Genomic DNA, 15287 nt, shown 5'->3' with positions numbered 1-15287 from the left:
ACGTTTGAAAATGGCTGGTGGGACTAGTCTGCCAAGGTACTTGACCTTGGCGTCTGCCCTCTTCCCTGAAGGTGACATAGGTAGTCTGGGCACTGGTGACTCTGCCAGGCATGGAACTTTGATGATACATGATGCCAATTATCTCAAGCTGTGGGACCCCGTGTGCATTGGCAATGAGTGTGCAGAACGTCCTTTGCTTCTTTATAGAAAATAAAATCTCAAAGCCTGCATTGCATCTACCTTTGCTAAAGGTGGACTCTGATATTAGCTTTATCTTCAGGACAACCAAAAGACGAGGGAGGAAAGTAAGCTTCCTCTCTTTTCATCTCAGCGTTCTGCAGAGAAGAGTATTTTCCTACCATCCAACTACAGGGCATATGCCCTTTCACAGGAGACGTAATGGACAGGAAATAAAGGGGAGGGGGTGGAAGGTAGCAGATGCTGCAGGTAAGCTGCCCAAAGCATTAATTACTAGTAAGAATAATAAAGCCAGCTTTAGACTATTCATGAGCTGATTAAGAAACCTCTGTATAGTGGCTGCCCCCAGGAACCCTACACTCTTATTCGCTCGCTCACTTTTTAAAAAGAATTTTCATCACCTTGCAAGTCATTCGCGTTACTCTCGGAAGGTGAGGTGGTGAAATGGGACAGTAAGAAAAGTCAGTACTTATCAATTAAAATGAGGTGTAGCCTTGGCCGGACTTTGAAAGTTGGGCCTTGGGTAACTAAGAGGGGCCTTGGGTATCAAGAAGCAGTATACCTGTGAGCTCCATCTCTCTGAACCCATTTTATTCTATTTCCCAACGCTGAACTGGAGAAATTGAGAGAATGGCTAGGGCTTAATTATCATGTTCTAGTCTTGCACAAAAATTCGTGCTATTCCAGCAGGCCACTGTGCTCTTGGTATAGGGAGATGTCAGCTGCCTCTAAATAGACCCATCTCCCTTCTAGAAGCTCCTCACGAAGTGACTGTCACAACCACGTGGGAGCAAACCCATACCTGCAGAGCTATTCTTCATCCACGTCTGTTACAAACTGTGAATGGTGTTCGGGTGACTTGCTGTGCGTTTTGCTTAGGTGGAGTTTTACTGCGTGTTTGCTCACAAATGTCCGACAGCACAACTTACACTTGAACTTAGAGTCTGTGTCCTCTTCGCCAGCTATGGTTTCCGGTGACCTCTGAGCCGACGATACCCGGGAGATCTCTCGCTCCACTTTGCTTTGCTGTTCCACGGCCACGCGGGTCATGTCCTTCATTTGGAAACCTAGGTGAGATTCTAAGTGACTGATGTAGGTAGAAGGGGTTCGGAACTGGGAGACACAGTCGCTGCAATAAAAGATAGGCTGTCCTTTGTCCATGTTTTTCAGAAATTTGGTCCCGCCCGTTTTCCTAAGCTGGTACTTGACGTTGGCGAGCCAGTGGCTGATGGTGGTCATGGAGAGCCCCGTGAACTTCGAGATCTGCATTCGCTCTTGTGGGCCCAGATCGGACAGCAGGTATTTGCCCTCCGAGGTCTGGAAGAGGCTGGAGGCAAACTGAGCCTGCAGGATCAGAAGATGCTGAGGGTTCCAGTTGGACTGCCGGCCTTTTCTTTTATGCAAGGTTGAGACTTCGCTGGACACGTCCTCAAAGCGCCTGACGTCCATCTCCAGCTTCACGGGAGGGACCCTGGAGGAAGCAGCAGGCTTTGGGGTGGTGGCTTTGGGGAGGACTTTGACCATGTCCGCGATATCAGACAGAGCGTGCTTCTGGGGCGGGGACGTACAGGACTGTGCTTGTGAGGACTCAGCCTTCTTGCTTTTGGACTTGGTCAGGTCGATGGGCTGATCGTTGCTCTCAAACAGGTAGCGTCTGGACACGCTGGCCGGCCTGGTGGAGACAGGACTCAAAACCGGCTTGTCCATGACACTGAGATTCGACTTATGAAACATCGACATTGTGCTTGAGCTCGGGCTGGAGCAGGAAGGAGAGCGCAAGGGTTCCGTAGCTTTGCCCAGGTGGTTGTTCAGGACGGACTGCAGGGCGCTGAGCGGGTTGATGCATGGCAGGGCCGAAGCGTGGCTGGCGAGGGCACAGCCGCTGCTGGGAGAAGATGCTGGCTCCAGGGGCTGGGCTTTCTCTTTCTCATCACCTTCTTTCATCCGCTTGTCCTCCTCCTTCAGGGGACAAGGCTCAGCCTTTTTGGATTCTGAAGGGGGTTCACATTTGGAGAAAGAGTCCCCCTCACTGTGGCTGAAAGAGGACGCCTCTTCCTGGGGACTCTCTTTCCCACACTCCTTCACCACTTCATCTTTGTCGTCGGGTTCCTTCTTAACTTGCGTGTATGGGGTCAGGCTCGTGGGCACAGAAACCAGCGGCATTACTTTCCACTTGGGTGCGATCGGCCTTAACTTGTTGCTGAGGTTGGGTCGAATCTGCAGGACCTGGGAGCCCATCGGCAAGGAAGGCTTGGTACCCTCTGACAGCTGGTAGGCGGCATGGATGCTGGGGTACGCGCTCCAGCTGGGAGCCCCATTTTGGGCTTTGTTGATGGCGGTGGTAACAGTATTTTCTAGTGACTTCAAAATGTCGCCTCCACCCTTTGAGCCGTCTTCCAGATCTTCCTCCCTTAGATACTGGTATTTTATCGTCGGGTCTAAAGGCTTCTGTAGAGGGTCCTTACAGTCCTCGCTTTTCACGACTTTCTCATCCTTGTTGATCGGCTCTGGTTTTTCTTTTTTACTCTCTCTCTTTAACTCAGTTGTCGAAGCCGTGCAGTCGGAAGCTGAGTTACTCGATGGCTTGGGAGCCAGAGAATCACTGTTCGGGGCATCTGACAATGACTGCATCTTCTCCACGGCGAGTGGGTCTAGCACCAGCTGCTTCCCTTTCTTGGAGGCAGAGCTGGTGACCTTGAGAAAGTGACCGGTGACCATCATGTGGGTGGTGAGCTGCTGCAAAGTATCGTGGGAGCTCCCACACTCCATGCACTTCAAGATCTGCGACTTGCAGGCCTCAAATTGCCAGGTGTAGCTGGCGCCATTTTGGTAGCCGTAGCGATTGTTGGAGGACAGCTGTAAGTTGGCGTTCTTCTGAGAAGGAAACGAATCTGCAAACGAGCCTGTGGTTGAATCGGGGGAGCACGGCCGATTGATGTCAAAGATGCGTTTCTTCGCCGGAGTGACCATTTTCGATGAAATGGTTGGTACTGGTTCCTTCAAAGGCACTTTTTGGTAATGTTTTGTTTTGATCATGTGGACGCTCAAATCTTGGAGGGAATCGAAGGAGTCGCCACAAAACATACATTTCAGGACCTTCTGAGCGTCCTCCTTGTCCATATCCTGGAAAGCCCTTTTCCGGGGCTTTGAATAGCTCGTGGGTCTGAGCTTGTCCTTTCTGCGGTTGTCATCTTGATAGTGGCCCGTTTCGTTCATGTGCACGGTCAACTCGACCAGGGTGTCATAGGCGGCACTGCACTGCCGGCACCGGAACCTGCTGGCCCCGGTGAAAACGGTCCCGCACATCTTACTGCTCTGCCGGTACAGCTGGACTGAGCTGAACAGGCTGGGCTTCGACACGGATCTGGAAGGCAAGTTCTGCTGTAGGCTTTTGGACAGAGCGTCTTGGTGCCAATCGAAATCAGTCTTGTTGCTGCCATTTCGGGGGTCACAATTCCGTCTCTCGCTGTTGGACAGTTTGAAGCCAAGACCCAGGCCCGACCAGTAGGAATCAGACAAGATGTTGGCATAGACGGCGGTCATTTTATCCATGCAACTGTGGGCTTCGTTTGGAAGCTTGGGGTGCACGCTTGCTTTCTTGTCCAAGGCATCTCGGCCGCACACACTCTTGATGTCTGACACCTGATCACTGGCGTCACTCAGCAAGGACTCATTCTCGGCGTCCTGATTGGACAGGTGACTTCCTGGCGAGTTCTGGTAGCTGAAGCAGCCTTTCTGCTCGGGGCCCGTTTCTAGCTCCTCATCTGTCCCTGGGTCATTGCTGCCCTGAAGTTGAGCTACCGAACCACTGTCTTCTTCTTCCTCCTCCTCTTTTATTTCCTCCTCTTCCTTCAGCTGTTCTTCCTGGGCGTAGCCTGCAAGAGAACAAGAAGAGATGAGATAACAGTAGCAGGTGACATATCCCATCCCAATTTCCCCACTTGGACAAAGTGCTTCCCATATGGAACTAACAATGTAATCGACACTTTTATGAACTGCAAGCAACGGATACAGGAAAAAGCCAAGTGATGTCTTTTGTGCCATCTAATGCCTTTTTAAAAAAATGGGCAGGAGTCATAATTCTTTATAAGTGCCTAGAATTCCAAGTTAATAATTTTCCTGTTTACGGAATATCACTCTAATACTCCTATAATGGGACAGTCACTGAATTCACGTGTATGACTCTCAGGAAAGCTGGACTGAAATTCAGATCCTATTACAGACATAGCTCTACAAGAAGGACGTTGGCTCATAAGAAAACTAAGACTTGACCCTTGGCATCCTCATGGTAAGGTTTACCAAGACACTTGGCCCTGCTGGCATACACTCATTTTTGAGTGCTCAGAAGTAATTTGGATGCATAGCCATTACATTTTTGATAGCGAGGGTCCTTTTTGTTATAACATTTTTATTTGTAGAGAGTCGCACAGCAGGAAGACAGATTATGGAGTATCAAATAAAATCTTCCATTGATAGCTGAAAAATTATGTAAGCTCAGCAAATATAATGATTTTAAAATAATAGCAAATGGTGTTAGAATGGGAGATTTGGGAACTATCCTATTATTCTCAAACAGGTTTATGAAGACCTTTTCAGACAAGGCTGAAAATGCCCTCTCGATCTTGTGCCTGTAATGTCAAATGCACTGATTTGTGGGTACCCGTCATGAGATGCCAATTATACATTTGATTTGTAGATGCAAAATGCTATTGGGGATGCATGCTTTCCCTTCTCTGAAAGGACTTAGGACCAGTAATTGCATAGGGAAAATGAAGGCATGAGAGAGCGGGTGCAAAGGGAATTAAGGGGCAAATGCCCATCAATGGAGATGAGGAATGTGACTATTTATGCTCATGTGCTCATTTTCTTCACCTGGCCTTTTCAGAGCCACGTGGATAAAATGCAACCAAAGAAGTACCAAAGCAAGGGAGATTCAGTCTTAGATGTGTAAGGGCTGCATGATCTCAATGCGGTATTTTCCTTATGAGGTCCTATCTCCCCTCTCAGTGCAGGTGGGTACTTGGGAGGAACCCTAGGACAATGCTGTTACTTCCATTCACCAGGTATAATACTTGAAAAAAGGGGTGCTCAAGCATTGGCGGTCTCTCCTGAGAGGCAGGCAGAGAGGAGAGAAGGGGGATTATTAGGAGTAAGTCACCTGCAGTCAGAAACTCCAAGGGCTCCAAAGACTGAAAAGGAAGAATATTTCTTTTTCAGATTTTCATTTACTTATTTATTTTCCAAAATTAGGGTTTTTTAAAACTTGAACTGTAGCTGACTTACAATAATGTGTTAGTTTCTGGTGTACAGCAAAGTGATTCAGTTATACACATATTTATATGTACGTCTTTTCAGATTCTTTTCCATTATAGGCTATTATAAGATATTGAATATAGTTCCCTGTGCTATACAGTAAATCCTTGTTGGTTACCTATTTTATGTACAGTAGTGTGTATCTGTTAATCCCATACCCCTAATTTATCCCTCCCCTGCCTCCTCTTTGGTAACCATAAATTTGTTTCCTATGTCTGTGAGTCTGTTTCTGTTTTGTAAATAAGTTCATTTGTATTGCTTTTTAGATTCTACATATAAATGATACCCTATAATATTTGTCTTTCTCTGTTTGACTTACTTCACTTAGTATGATAATCTCTCGGTCCATCCATGTTGCTGCACACGGCAATATTTCATACTTTTTTGTGGCTGAGTACTATTCCATTATATATGTATGTGTGTGTGTGTATATATATATGTATGTATATCTGCACATATATGTATATATACCACACTGAAGATGAAGAATATTTATTATTATCTCCTAGGACCTGTGCTAACTATTGCAAATGCATTCTTTCACTTTATCTAATATCCACATGAAGTAGAAACTATTATTATTTTCATTTCACAGATGCAGAAACTGAGGCTCTGAGTTTGAGAAATTTTCCCCAAGGCCACAGAGTTAGCATTGCAAGGTCATGCCTGAACCCAGCCTGTGTGATGAGAGAATCCATGGTTTTCACCACTAGGTTCCACTCTCTTTTTAGTACCAATCTAATAAATAAGAAAACTTTGCAGAGACCTAAAGGTTAAAGGTCAAGCCATGGGGTTTCTTTGAAATGTCATCAAATATATAACCACCTCGGAGGGGAGAACTGTAGGAATACTGTGGACGAGAGCCCACAATTTTAAGGGCATGATAGAGTAAAACAAAATGAAATGTAAAAACTCAGCCTCGCCAGTGGTTTTGCGGTTGTGTTCCATTTTGTTGTTGTTGTTATTGGCGTTGTGTTTTTGCTTTCCTAGCAGGTTGACAAGTGGATTTTTCATTAAACTGGGATTGTTGGTCTCTAGTTCCATAAATTGATTTGAAGAAAAAGAAGCTTCTCAATCTAGGCAAACAGTCGTTAATAAGTGGTCACTACTTACAAGAAAACCCTAGCTTAGAATAACTGAATTAGATCACACTCCACCCCCGACCCCTTCCTCATCGTGTTTTCTTTTTCCTGGACTAGTTTGTATGTTTGTAGAAATAGTCATACCATTAAGATGAAGGAGAAGGTCTATTAACAAAATTAATAAATGACTTGGTACAGAGCCAAGCAAAATACTCCAAAGAATCAGGCAAATGTTACCGATTAGAAACAGGGTTACTTTTGAGAATTAAAAGGGCTTTCTTACTCATACAATGGGATGGTACCTATTAGCCAGGACTGTTCCAGGCTAAGCTATACAGTCACCGCACCTATGGGTGATATGATCACTGAAACGAAGAACACATACACCTACACACAAAGCGGGTGAAGAAATCTAGGGGGGAAAGAGAAGGCTTATGCTCATCACGGTTGGTTAACATGTTGCCAGGTTTTATTCATCTCCCTATTTTCAGTGCCTAGCACAGGGCCTGATACTTAGTAGGCAGCTGGGAAATAATGCACGTTACGTTCGTTGCATGTGTGTCGATGAAACATACATGCATGCTTGCATACGCAGGCGCGCGCACACCCCCCCCCCCCACAGACAATCTGCCCAGCCAATATAGTCATTTTCACACAAGGAGAAAAGAAGTGTCTTTTTTAATGCTGACATTTGGAAGCTGAGCTTTCCGGACCAGCTCAACTTCACAATCTACTTTGTCCTTCTAAATGCATTCCCCAGAAGAAAAGTCGAAGACAGCAAATGCCTCCCCCACAATACAGATAAAATTTTCTGCTTAATTAGGCATTGACATGTTTACTATAACCTTTACAGAAGAGTAACTCGCGCTGAGAGACCCTTTGTGTCTGTTTTCTTCTGCAGAACAGACTAAATCTCAGGCACCCGATAAAGTAACGCATTGAAAAGCCTCGTAAAAAAAATGCCAAAGCGTCCATCAGAGTGAGCGTATTTTAACAATGGCTGGAGGTTCCAAGGAGTTTTAAAAAGCACATTTTCATATTATACATTTAAAACTGTTCACTTAAGTGGTTTTGTTTGCCACCAGCGGCTGAGGGGAGAGAGAGGGAAGACAGCCAGAATATGGGTGATCTGTGTGTATAATGAGTATCTGTGTCTCTCTCTATTGATGATTTGTTCAATAAGATTGCATCGTGTGTAAATCTTGGTAAAGTGGATGAGTGGCAAGCTTATTCCTATGAATACTTATCTAGCAAAAGAAAATGAGCACAATTGCACTGAGGCACAAGGAGAAAGGAGTGTCCTCTGCAGAACCTCCTTGTTGACGTTGGGTTTAAGATCAAACTTCATGGTGGCAAACATCTCCCTGTCCAACCTAAATGTCTAATTTCATCCCTTACCACCACCTGACTGTGGCCACATGAAGCTTCTTCACTCCCAGGACAGGTAATTCATGGGCAAACTCAGTTCCATGTCTAAAAGTTCTACGGTCAAGAGACCATCTCTCTTCTACTCCACAGCCACTGCTCTGTGTCGCCATTGCTGTTCACTCATGTGACTAAATGGGCTTCCTGCTTCCACTTCCTCTAGTCTGTTTTCCAGAGAACTAACTGCTAGAATATTCTTTATTAAAGATATTAGTTGGCGACTCACTGTTTTAACTCCTGCAGTGTCTTTCTGCTGCACAAATAGAAATATATTATAATAAAATTCAAACCCTTCGCCTGGTCTATAAGAGCTGGCAGGATTTGACTTTTGCCTTTTTGCTTTATCGCCCAGTACTCTCGCCTTGTCCTCCACACCCATGGTACAACAACCTACTGGTTCCTTCTTGCGTCTGCCGATCCTTTCCTTGACGGTGGTACTTTGCAATTGCAGATTTCTCTGCTTGGAAGGCTCTTCCTCTTTGGAAGTTGGTTCCTTTTCATGCTTTAGAATTCAGCTCAAATGGCCCCTTCCTGCCCAGTTGTCCCTTCTCTGTGTAACTCTAGATCACATCAACCTACTTACTGAAAGCACTATGGCACTGACGATACTCTGAAATCATCTTGTGTGTTTACTGATTGATTGTGTCCTCCCACTAAATGTAAAGGTAAAATGTCTGTCCCCTTGAAGCCAGAGACCTCGCTTCTCCCAGCACTCAGAGAACATCCTGGCGCAGAAAGAGGTCCACAAGTTATCTGAGTGAGTGGACAAGTAGATCATACAACGAAAGGGGATTAGTCCAGTTGCAACAGTGCAGTCGGCACCTGTGATGGGTATATCTCCCCACCCCAACCCTGATCTAGATCAGATGTGAATTACAACCATCCTGATCAACTTTCCTCAATGATAAAAACAGAACAACCCCACAGATCATCTTTTCAGAGCAACCCAGCCACCAACATTCTTGTTGCCAGAAATCCCTGAGCTGCGGATTTAAACTTTTTAAGTATGAAGGCTGCAAACAAGCATCAAAACTGCGAAGCATCAGGAAATACACTCAACGTGAGCAGATTCTGATTCAAAAAAGATTCACCTACTTTGCAAGTGTGGATGGATTTTGTCACGGATAACGCTCATGAGCTGTTCCATGATGTATATTACACAAATATTAATATTAGGGTGGTCTTAACCCAAATGCTTGATTTTAAAAAGGAGAGATGTCATTAGAAAAATATACTATATATGCTGCAAACTTTTTACCCTGTCATTATACGGGTAAATGCTGAAACAAATCCTCCAACTTTAGAAATTTCCTCTTACATCAAAGGTTCAAAGAAAAAGGAAACAATTAAAAGAATTACCACCTCAATTGTTCCAAAAACCTGTGGTCAGAATGGCTTAAATGAAATTGTGCAAAATAATTCATGGGTGGCATGATGTAAATATCAGATTTTTGCTAAGTATCCATGTTTGTAGTTGCCTTGAAAATCCACAGTAGAGTGTTTACAGTAAAAGCACTGACAGTTTTTAAAGTGGCAGCAGAGGTGGAAGAGTCATAACCCGAGAAGAATATAAAACTCAAGAAGGTTGATTTTTAAAAACGAAACCAGAATTCAATCAAGACCTCATTTAAAAACATATCCGGTGGTGACAGGATCGTTTTCGCCCATCTACCCCACTAAATGACAGTTTAAAATCACATGAAGATTCCACAGTGTGCAGGGCAGACGTAAATGAGGGGATTGCAAGAATTTCTCACCGTGTACCCAGTAGGTACGGTAAATGATGACACGGAAGAAGGTCTTCCTGTCATGAGTCTCTAGTGTTTTGGTGACTGTGGTCTAGAAATCTGTTAATATGTATATTATTATTGGCACTAATTGGCACTCTTGTTGGCAGGCTGAGGAAAGAGATAGAGGATTTCTTGTTCAAGGAGGCTGAGCTACCTTTCAGTGGTGACTGGGTCCAGAGCAAGGGCCCCTCGCAGGGCTGTGTTGAGGGGCTCTGTCTGCTCTGTGTTCCAGGAGGTGGTAGGCTACGGGGCTGTGGGATCCCCGGCTCCCTTCCTGAGCACAGACCTGACTTTACAGAGAATCCAGGTACCATTAGCCAAGGCTCAGCCTCCCTGCCGTCTGGAGAAATCTAAGCTCAGGCACATTTCTAAAAAGAGACATTTTCAATTCAATTTTCATATAGATTTTTATTCCTGCCACACCACATAAAACTCACTAACATAAGCGTGACTTGTACACGCAGCTCAAGAGAGAAGGGCTGCTTCCTTCCTCTATCTGAATGTCAGAACCAAACACATAGAATTCTTTGTTTAAAGGAATGTTGAAGATGGAGTGGTTTAATGACACGAGGCTTCTCCTGGGCCCAGAAGTGCTCTGTAGAGATGGATGGAAAGCTTTCTGAAGGTCATCAAAACAACATCCCTTTTATTATTTCCTGCAGACGTTCAGTAAATTGGAATTTTTTATATGTACGATGGATACATATTGGGTGCGGTCTGCGTGAAAAAAAAAAGTCCGTTTACGTAATATATTCTTGTGGTAGACACTTTCTTGGGCTATCCTCACAGCTCTTTGGACTGTAAAGCTGTTTCCTAACCACGCTCTGTGACTCTCTCCACAACTTGGTCATCAGCAAAAAAGGACTAAGTTAGTTTAAATCAGGGAAAGTGGATACTGGGTCATCCTTTCGCAGTTCATCTGTTTATTCATTTAATCAAGAAATATTTATTCTGCAGTTATCACATGCCACATACTTTAGCAGAGTTTCCCTGGGAGTTCCATCCCAGTGGCTCCCCAAAGGCCCAGGAGAGTAGAGACCTGAGTTACAGAGAGAAGTTGGACACTGGGATTAGAGAGGAAAAGGTCATGATAAGGTCATGCATTACTGGAGGAATGCAGGTAACTTAAATGGCAAAGGAGGACAGATGGAAAGAAAACAATCCTGAGTTCCTAAGTAGCGTTGGCATCCACCTGGAGAGACACAGAGGAGCTGCGGAGAGCTGGAAAGTCCACGCCACGTTGAAAGAGTACAGCTGCTACTCAAGGAACAGTCACGGGGTCTAGGGTTGCCAGAAGCTTTGTTTGGACAAACCATGTAGAAGAAACCAGATATGTCTGGGATCCATCCATTTGCAAGCTCTACACCAAAGGAATCAGCGGAGGCAGAGTTTGAAGATCTGGCATGCTCTCCTGTTGCTTTCTCATACCATCTCTTTGACCTTGATTCTCATCTGTCAATCCCGGATAGGAGGGACCATCGTAAGCCTACCTACCTCACAGGATTCTGTTAGGACAAAGGAGGAAATGGAAGAGAAAGTGTATCATAAACCCTTGCTCCTCGAAGGATGGTCCCTGGATCAGCGGCAACAGCACTTGGGAACTTGTTAGAAATGCAGACTCTCAGCTCCATCCAAGGCCTATCGAATAGGAATCATTTAACAAGATCCCCGGGGGGATTCATAGGCTCAAGAAAGTTTGAGATGCCCTGCTGTAAATGGCGAGACTCTTAATTAGGAGCAAGAGATCTGGTAAGCTACTCCTCTCTGCCTATGTTCCTACGTGTATGTGGGTACCAGCTTTGGGAAGAGAACACGACTTCGAGAGTTCCAGCCCCGCTCCTCTCCAGGCAGCAAAGGATGAAATACCTGTGGCTTAGATAATTGCTTCCAGCTAGACTGGGAAATGCCGAGCAAGAGAAAAATAAAAGTCACTGAGTCAACGACTGATCAGTTAACTGAAGAGATAGGATGGCCCACTGGCCACGGGATCAGGCAGGCCTCAGTTCACATCTGCCGGTTTCTGTTTAAATGTGATCGCAGGAAAGTTGCTGAAACTTTCAGAGGCTCTGTTTTCTCATCCATAAAATAAGAGCACTAATAGTATTTCCTTCAGGGGATAGTTAGGAATATCAAATGTGATGACGTACGTAACACAACAAGGCTGCAGGACTACCTCCTGACTCTCAGTCCTGTTGTAGGCTCTTTATAACCACTGCACATCCTGACCGCCAATCTGAACCCGCAGACGGCTGAAATCAGTTGGCTTTGGCCTTCTTTGTCATCCCTAAATCCTGTTCCAAGCCAACCGCTTTTGATGATATTTGCATTAGATATGAACCAGATTTGCAAGTGTCACGCATAAGGAGAGAGCTTTATCCGATTTGGGGTTTGTTACTTAATATTAAATCATTCATACAAGGAGCCAGTGGTATGTGTGCTGGGAATTTCTGTAGAAGTGATGTGCAAACATCAAATGGCAAGTTATTAGGTTATTACCCATAATGATAATGTCTGCAATCTTCAAGAAATAAAACAACTCACGATTCCAGAAAACAGGCCTTTGTTGGAGGCCTTGGCTTTGCAATGAGAGAGATGACTAATGGTCAAAGCAGAAGGTCTCCTAGAAAAAATGCTTTATATTCAACTACCTAGAATTTCAGTCTGGCACGTGTTATTATTGGGAAATATCCTGGTGACAATTTTTAAAAGCAGAGTGAGAAAATATTCATGGAGAAGGGTGAGAAGGGGGCCACTTCATAAGATTTCTTGTAGTTCCAGTTTAGAAATCATTATCCTTATATTATCCTCACACCGAGAGAGCATAAGTCAGGAGCAGGGGATAAAGAAAAGTGAAATGAAACAGGGACAAAGAAACTACACAATAGAACTGAGACTTTCCTATCAAAATAAGAGTTCTATGCTTTGACTTTTCAAGTGGTAGCAACTATTTTCAGCAAAATGTACATACTGATTTTCTGTACATTTTCCCCCACATAGGGCTATATAAACACACCCACACGCCTATAGTTCTTTCTAAGACTATAAAGTTTGGAGGGTTTTTGTGGGGGTTTTTTGCCAAGAAAAGGGACAGTGGATCATTGTCTAGAACGACCTTCAGAAAGTATATGAAGCCGATGCACCATCTGTATTTTTTCAGACGTACGTTCCCATTTTACTTGAAATAACATCATTAGCACAGCCATCCCACAGGGCTAGAAGGTGATCTTGTTTCCCTCTTGCCTGGCTTGAAGTCAAACATCGTTTCTTTTTTTTGGCAAATGCTGCTTCTTTCTCTGAAATATTTCATGCAGATAATGGCTAATGACCACTTCTCACTGCCTTTTCTCGAAAACGTCTAACTGCATTAGCCAAGAACGGACAAATTTTAACCTGCTTCTTTTGTTAAGTTCACGGCTGTGACCACTTCCCATTAAGAAAGAAAGGGAGAGAGAAGAAAGCTCACTGTTCCTTCAGAGAAGCAAATTGGCACTGTCAGAAAGCGAGCTGGCCTTTGCTTTTCTGGTGAAAAGTCTGCTATCTCTAGAATCACAGGAGTCCAAGGTGGAAAGACCTTTCACGTCTCATGAGCAGTGACTCAGTCAGACAAGGATCTCCTTGCCCTGGTATTCTTCAATTCTATGATTAATGGCTCAGATACTGGACCTTCCAATTCTTCCTCTTCCTGTTGGATTCTCTGCCAGTATGATCACTGTGACCAGTCTGGCTATGAGGACCACGGTGTATAGAACTTCCCCCCATCCCTAGGAGTTGAGCAGGGTTTCCAGGCTGCTTCTCCTTGCCTCAAACACTCCAATTTGACTTTTGTTCATTTGACATGAGGCAAATCAAGAACTCATCCCCTGTAAAAATATAAAGACTTATTCTCTTATCTCACCTTTGCATTTCAAGGTGAACGAGTTTATTAGCTGGTTTCTATAGAAGAACACGTGGCCCCAGGAGCCAACTGGGTCACCGTCACATTCCAACCCAGTGGTTCTCAACCCGGTGCATGTTTGTGCATTTGGACAATGTCTGGAGACACCTTTGCTTGTTATGACTGGAGACAAGGTGCTACTGGCGACTGGGGGGTGGAGAGGCCGGGGTGCCGCCAAACACCCCGCCATACACAGGACAGCCCTCACAAAGACAAAGAAATATTCCGTCTCAGATGTCAATAACTGAGAAGTGCTGTAAAGCCAAGGTCAGCGGCATTGGCGCTGGGAATTGGCGACAACTCACCCTCTTTCTAGTTGTCAGTGAAGCGGGGGCTCTATGGGGAACACTTGGTGTTGTTAGGGGAGAACTAGAGAAGAAAGCACGCACAGCACGCTCACAGGTGTTACGACATGGAATTGAAGAGCGCAAGGTCTGGAGCAAGCCTGCCCGGGTGCAAATCCCACCTCTGTCACGTCTCACATTGTCATCTGGAGCAAACTCCCAGCCTCTGTGGGTCTCAATGTCTTCATCTATAAATTGGAGATAATAGTAGTACCTCCCTCAAAGATGACTGTGAGAATTGAGATAACTGGAAAGAACTCGGAATGCCTGGCAATAATAAGCACTCAACGTATGTTCCCTCTTATTAGTTTTACAAGAACAAAGACGTCGTCGTGAAGAGACACATTTTGAAGCTGGATTTCTCGGGATGTTTAGTATTTACTCTTTCAAGTGTTGGTTGAAAAAAAAAAATCCATCGGCCTCCTAGCATTATTCTCAACCAATTCCTTCTGGATCCATTTAAATCCCCTTATCAGAATGAGTATTTTTATACTACAAGAAACAAACAAACAAAAAGTTAATGATGAAAAGGATTAGCATTTCTAAATAACTCCAGTAACTCTGTCAAATAAATCCTGACCTATTTCAGTTCCTAATTAACTAGGTTAGCTTTTACAGGAGGCAACTTATCTAAAACAGCAAGTCTGATCTGAGGCCAAACCCACACTGGACAGTTGGATGAAGTAGTTCTTGGAAATGGCCCCAATTCTGGGACATACAGAGGTCTTCGATCTTTTTGAATCGACAGTTTGAAAAATCTGATGGAAAATCCTCCAGGGTTTTCTGACCCTTTGATTTAAGGTTAGGGCTGGTCTTTTCAAGGCTTGTCATCTTTTCTCTGCCCCTACCTACAAAGGAGAAGAAGGGTGAATGGGACAAGTCTTGAGGTCACTATGTCAGCATTCTTCCCAATCCCACAATGGTACTGAACTGGTCATTCTCACAGGAGAGGACAGTGGGTGAGGACAACAGTGTCTGCGGATCTAATCTCTCCGAAGGGGAGCACAGATATATGGCTCATAATACATCCACTGTCTTGTCCTTGATATTCTTTATGACCTTTTTTTTTTTCCTTCTGTTTTATGTATTTTCCTCTGCTTTTTTTTTTTTTTTTTTTTTTTTTTTTTACGGTACGCGGGCCTCTCACTGTTGGGGCCTCTCCCGTTGCGGAGCACAGGCTCCGGACGCGCAGGCTCAGTGG

At 44.6% G+C, this 15287-nt stretch overlaps 1 protein-coding gene across 1 annotated transcript in view; it reads right to left on the bottom strand.

The window, feature by feature from the left end:
- Nucleotides 1–15287, bottom strand: part of TSHZ2 (teashirt zinc finger homeobox 2) — a 452741-nt gene that overhangs the window by 180330 nt on the left and 257124 nt on the right. Inside the window, exon 2 of the mRNA XM_082669739.1 lies at nt 1001–4073. Within this exon, the coding sequence (XP_082525865.1) occupies nt 1009–4073 (3065 nt within the window). The 3' untranslated portion in view covers nt 1001–1008. The remainder of the gene's footprint in view (nt 1–1000; nt 4074–15287) is intronic.

The sequence above is a fragment of the Grampus griseus genome (assembly GCF_964374135.1).
Source record: "Grampus griseus genome assembly, chromosome: 14".
Lineage (NCBI taxonomy): Eukaryota > Metazoa > Chordata > Mammalia > Artiodactyla > Delphinidae > Grampus > Grampus griseus.
Note: the sequence above shows the minus strand (reverse complement) of the source record. Positions and strands in the feature narration are given on the sequence as shown.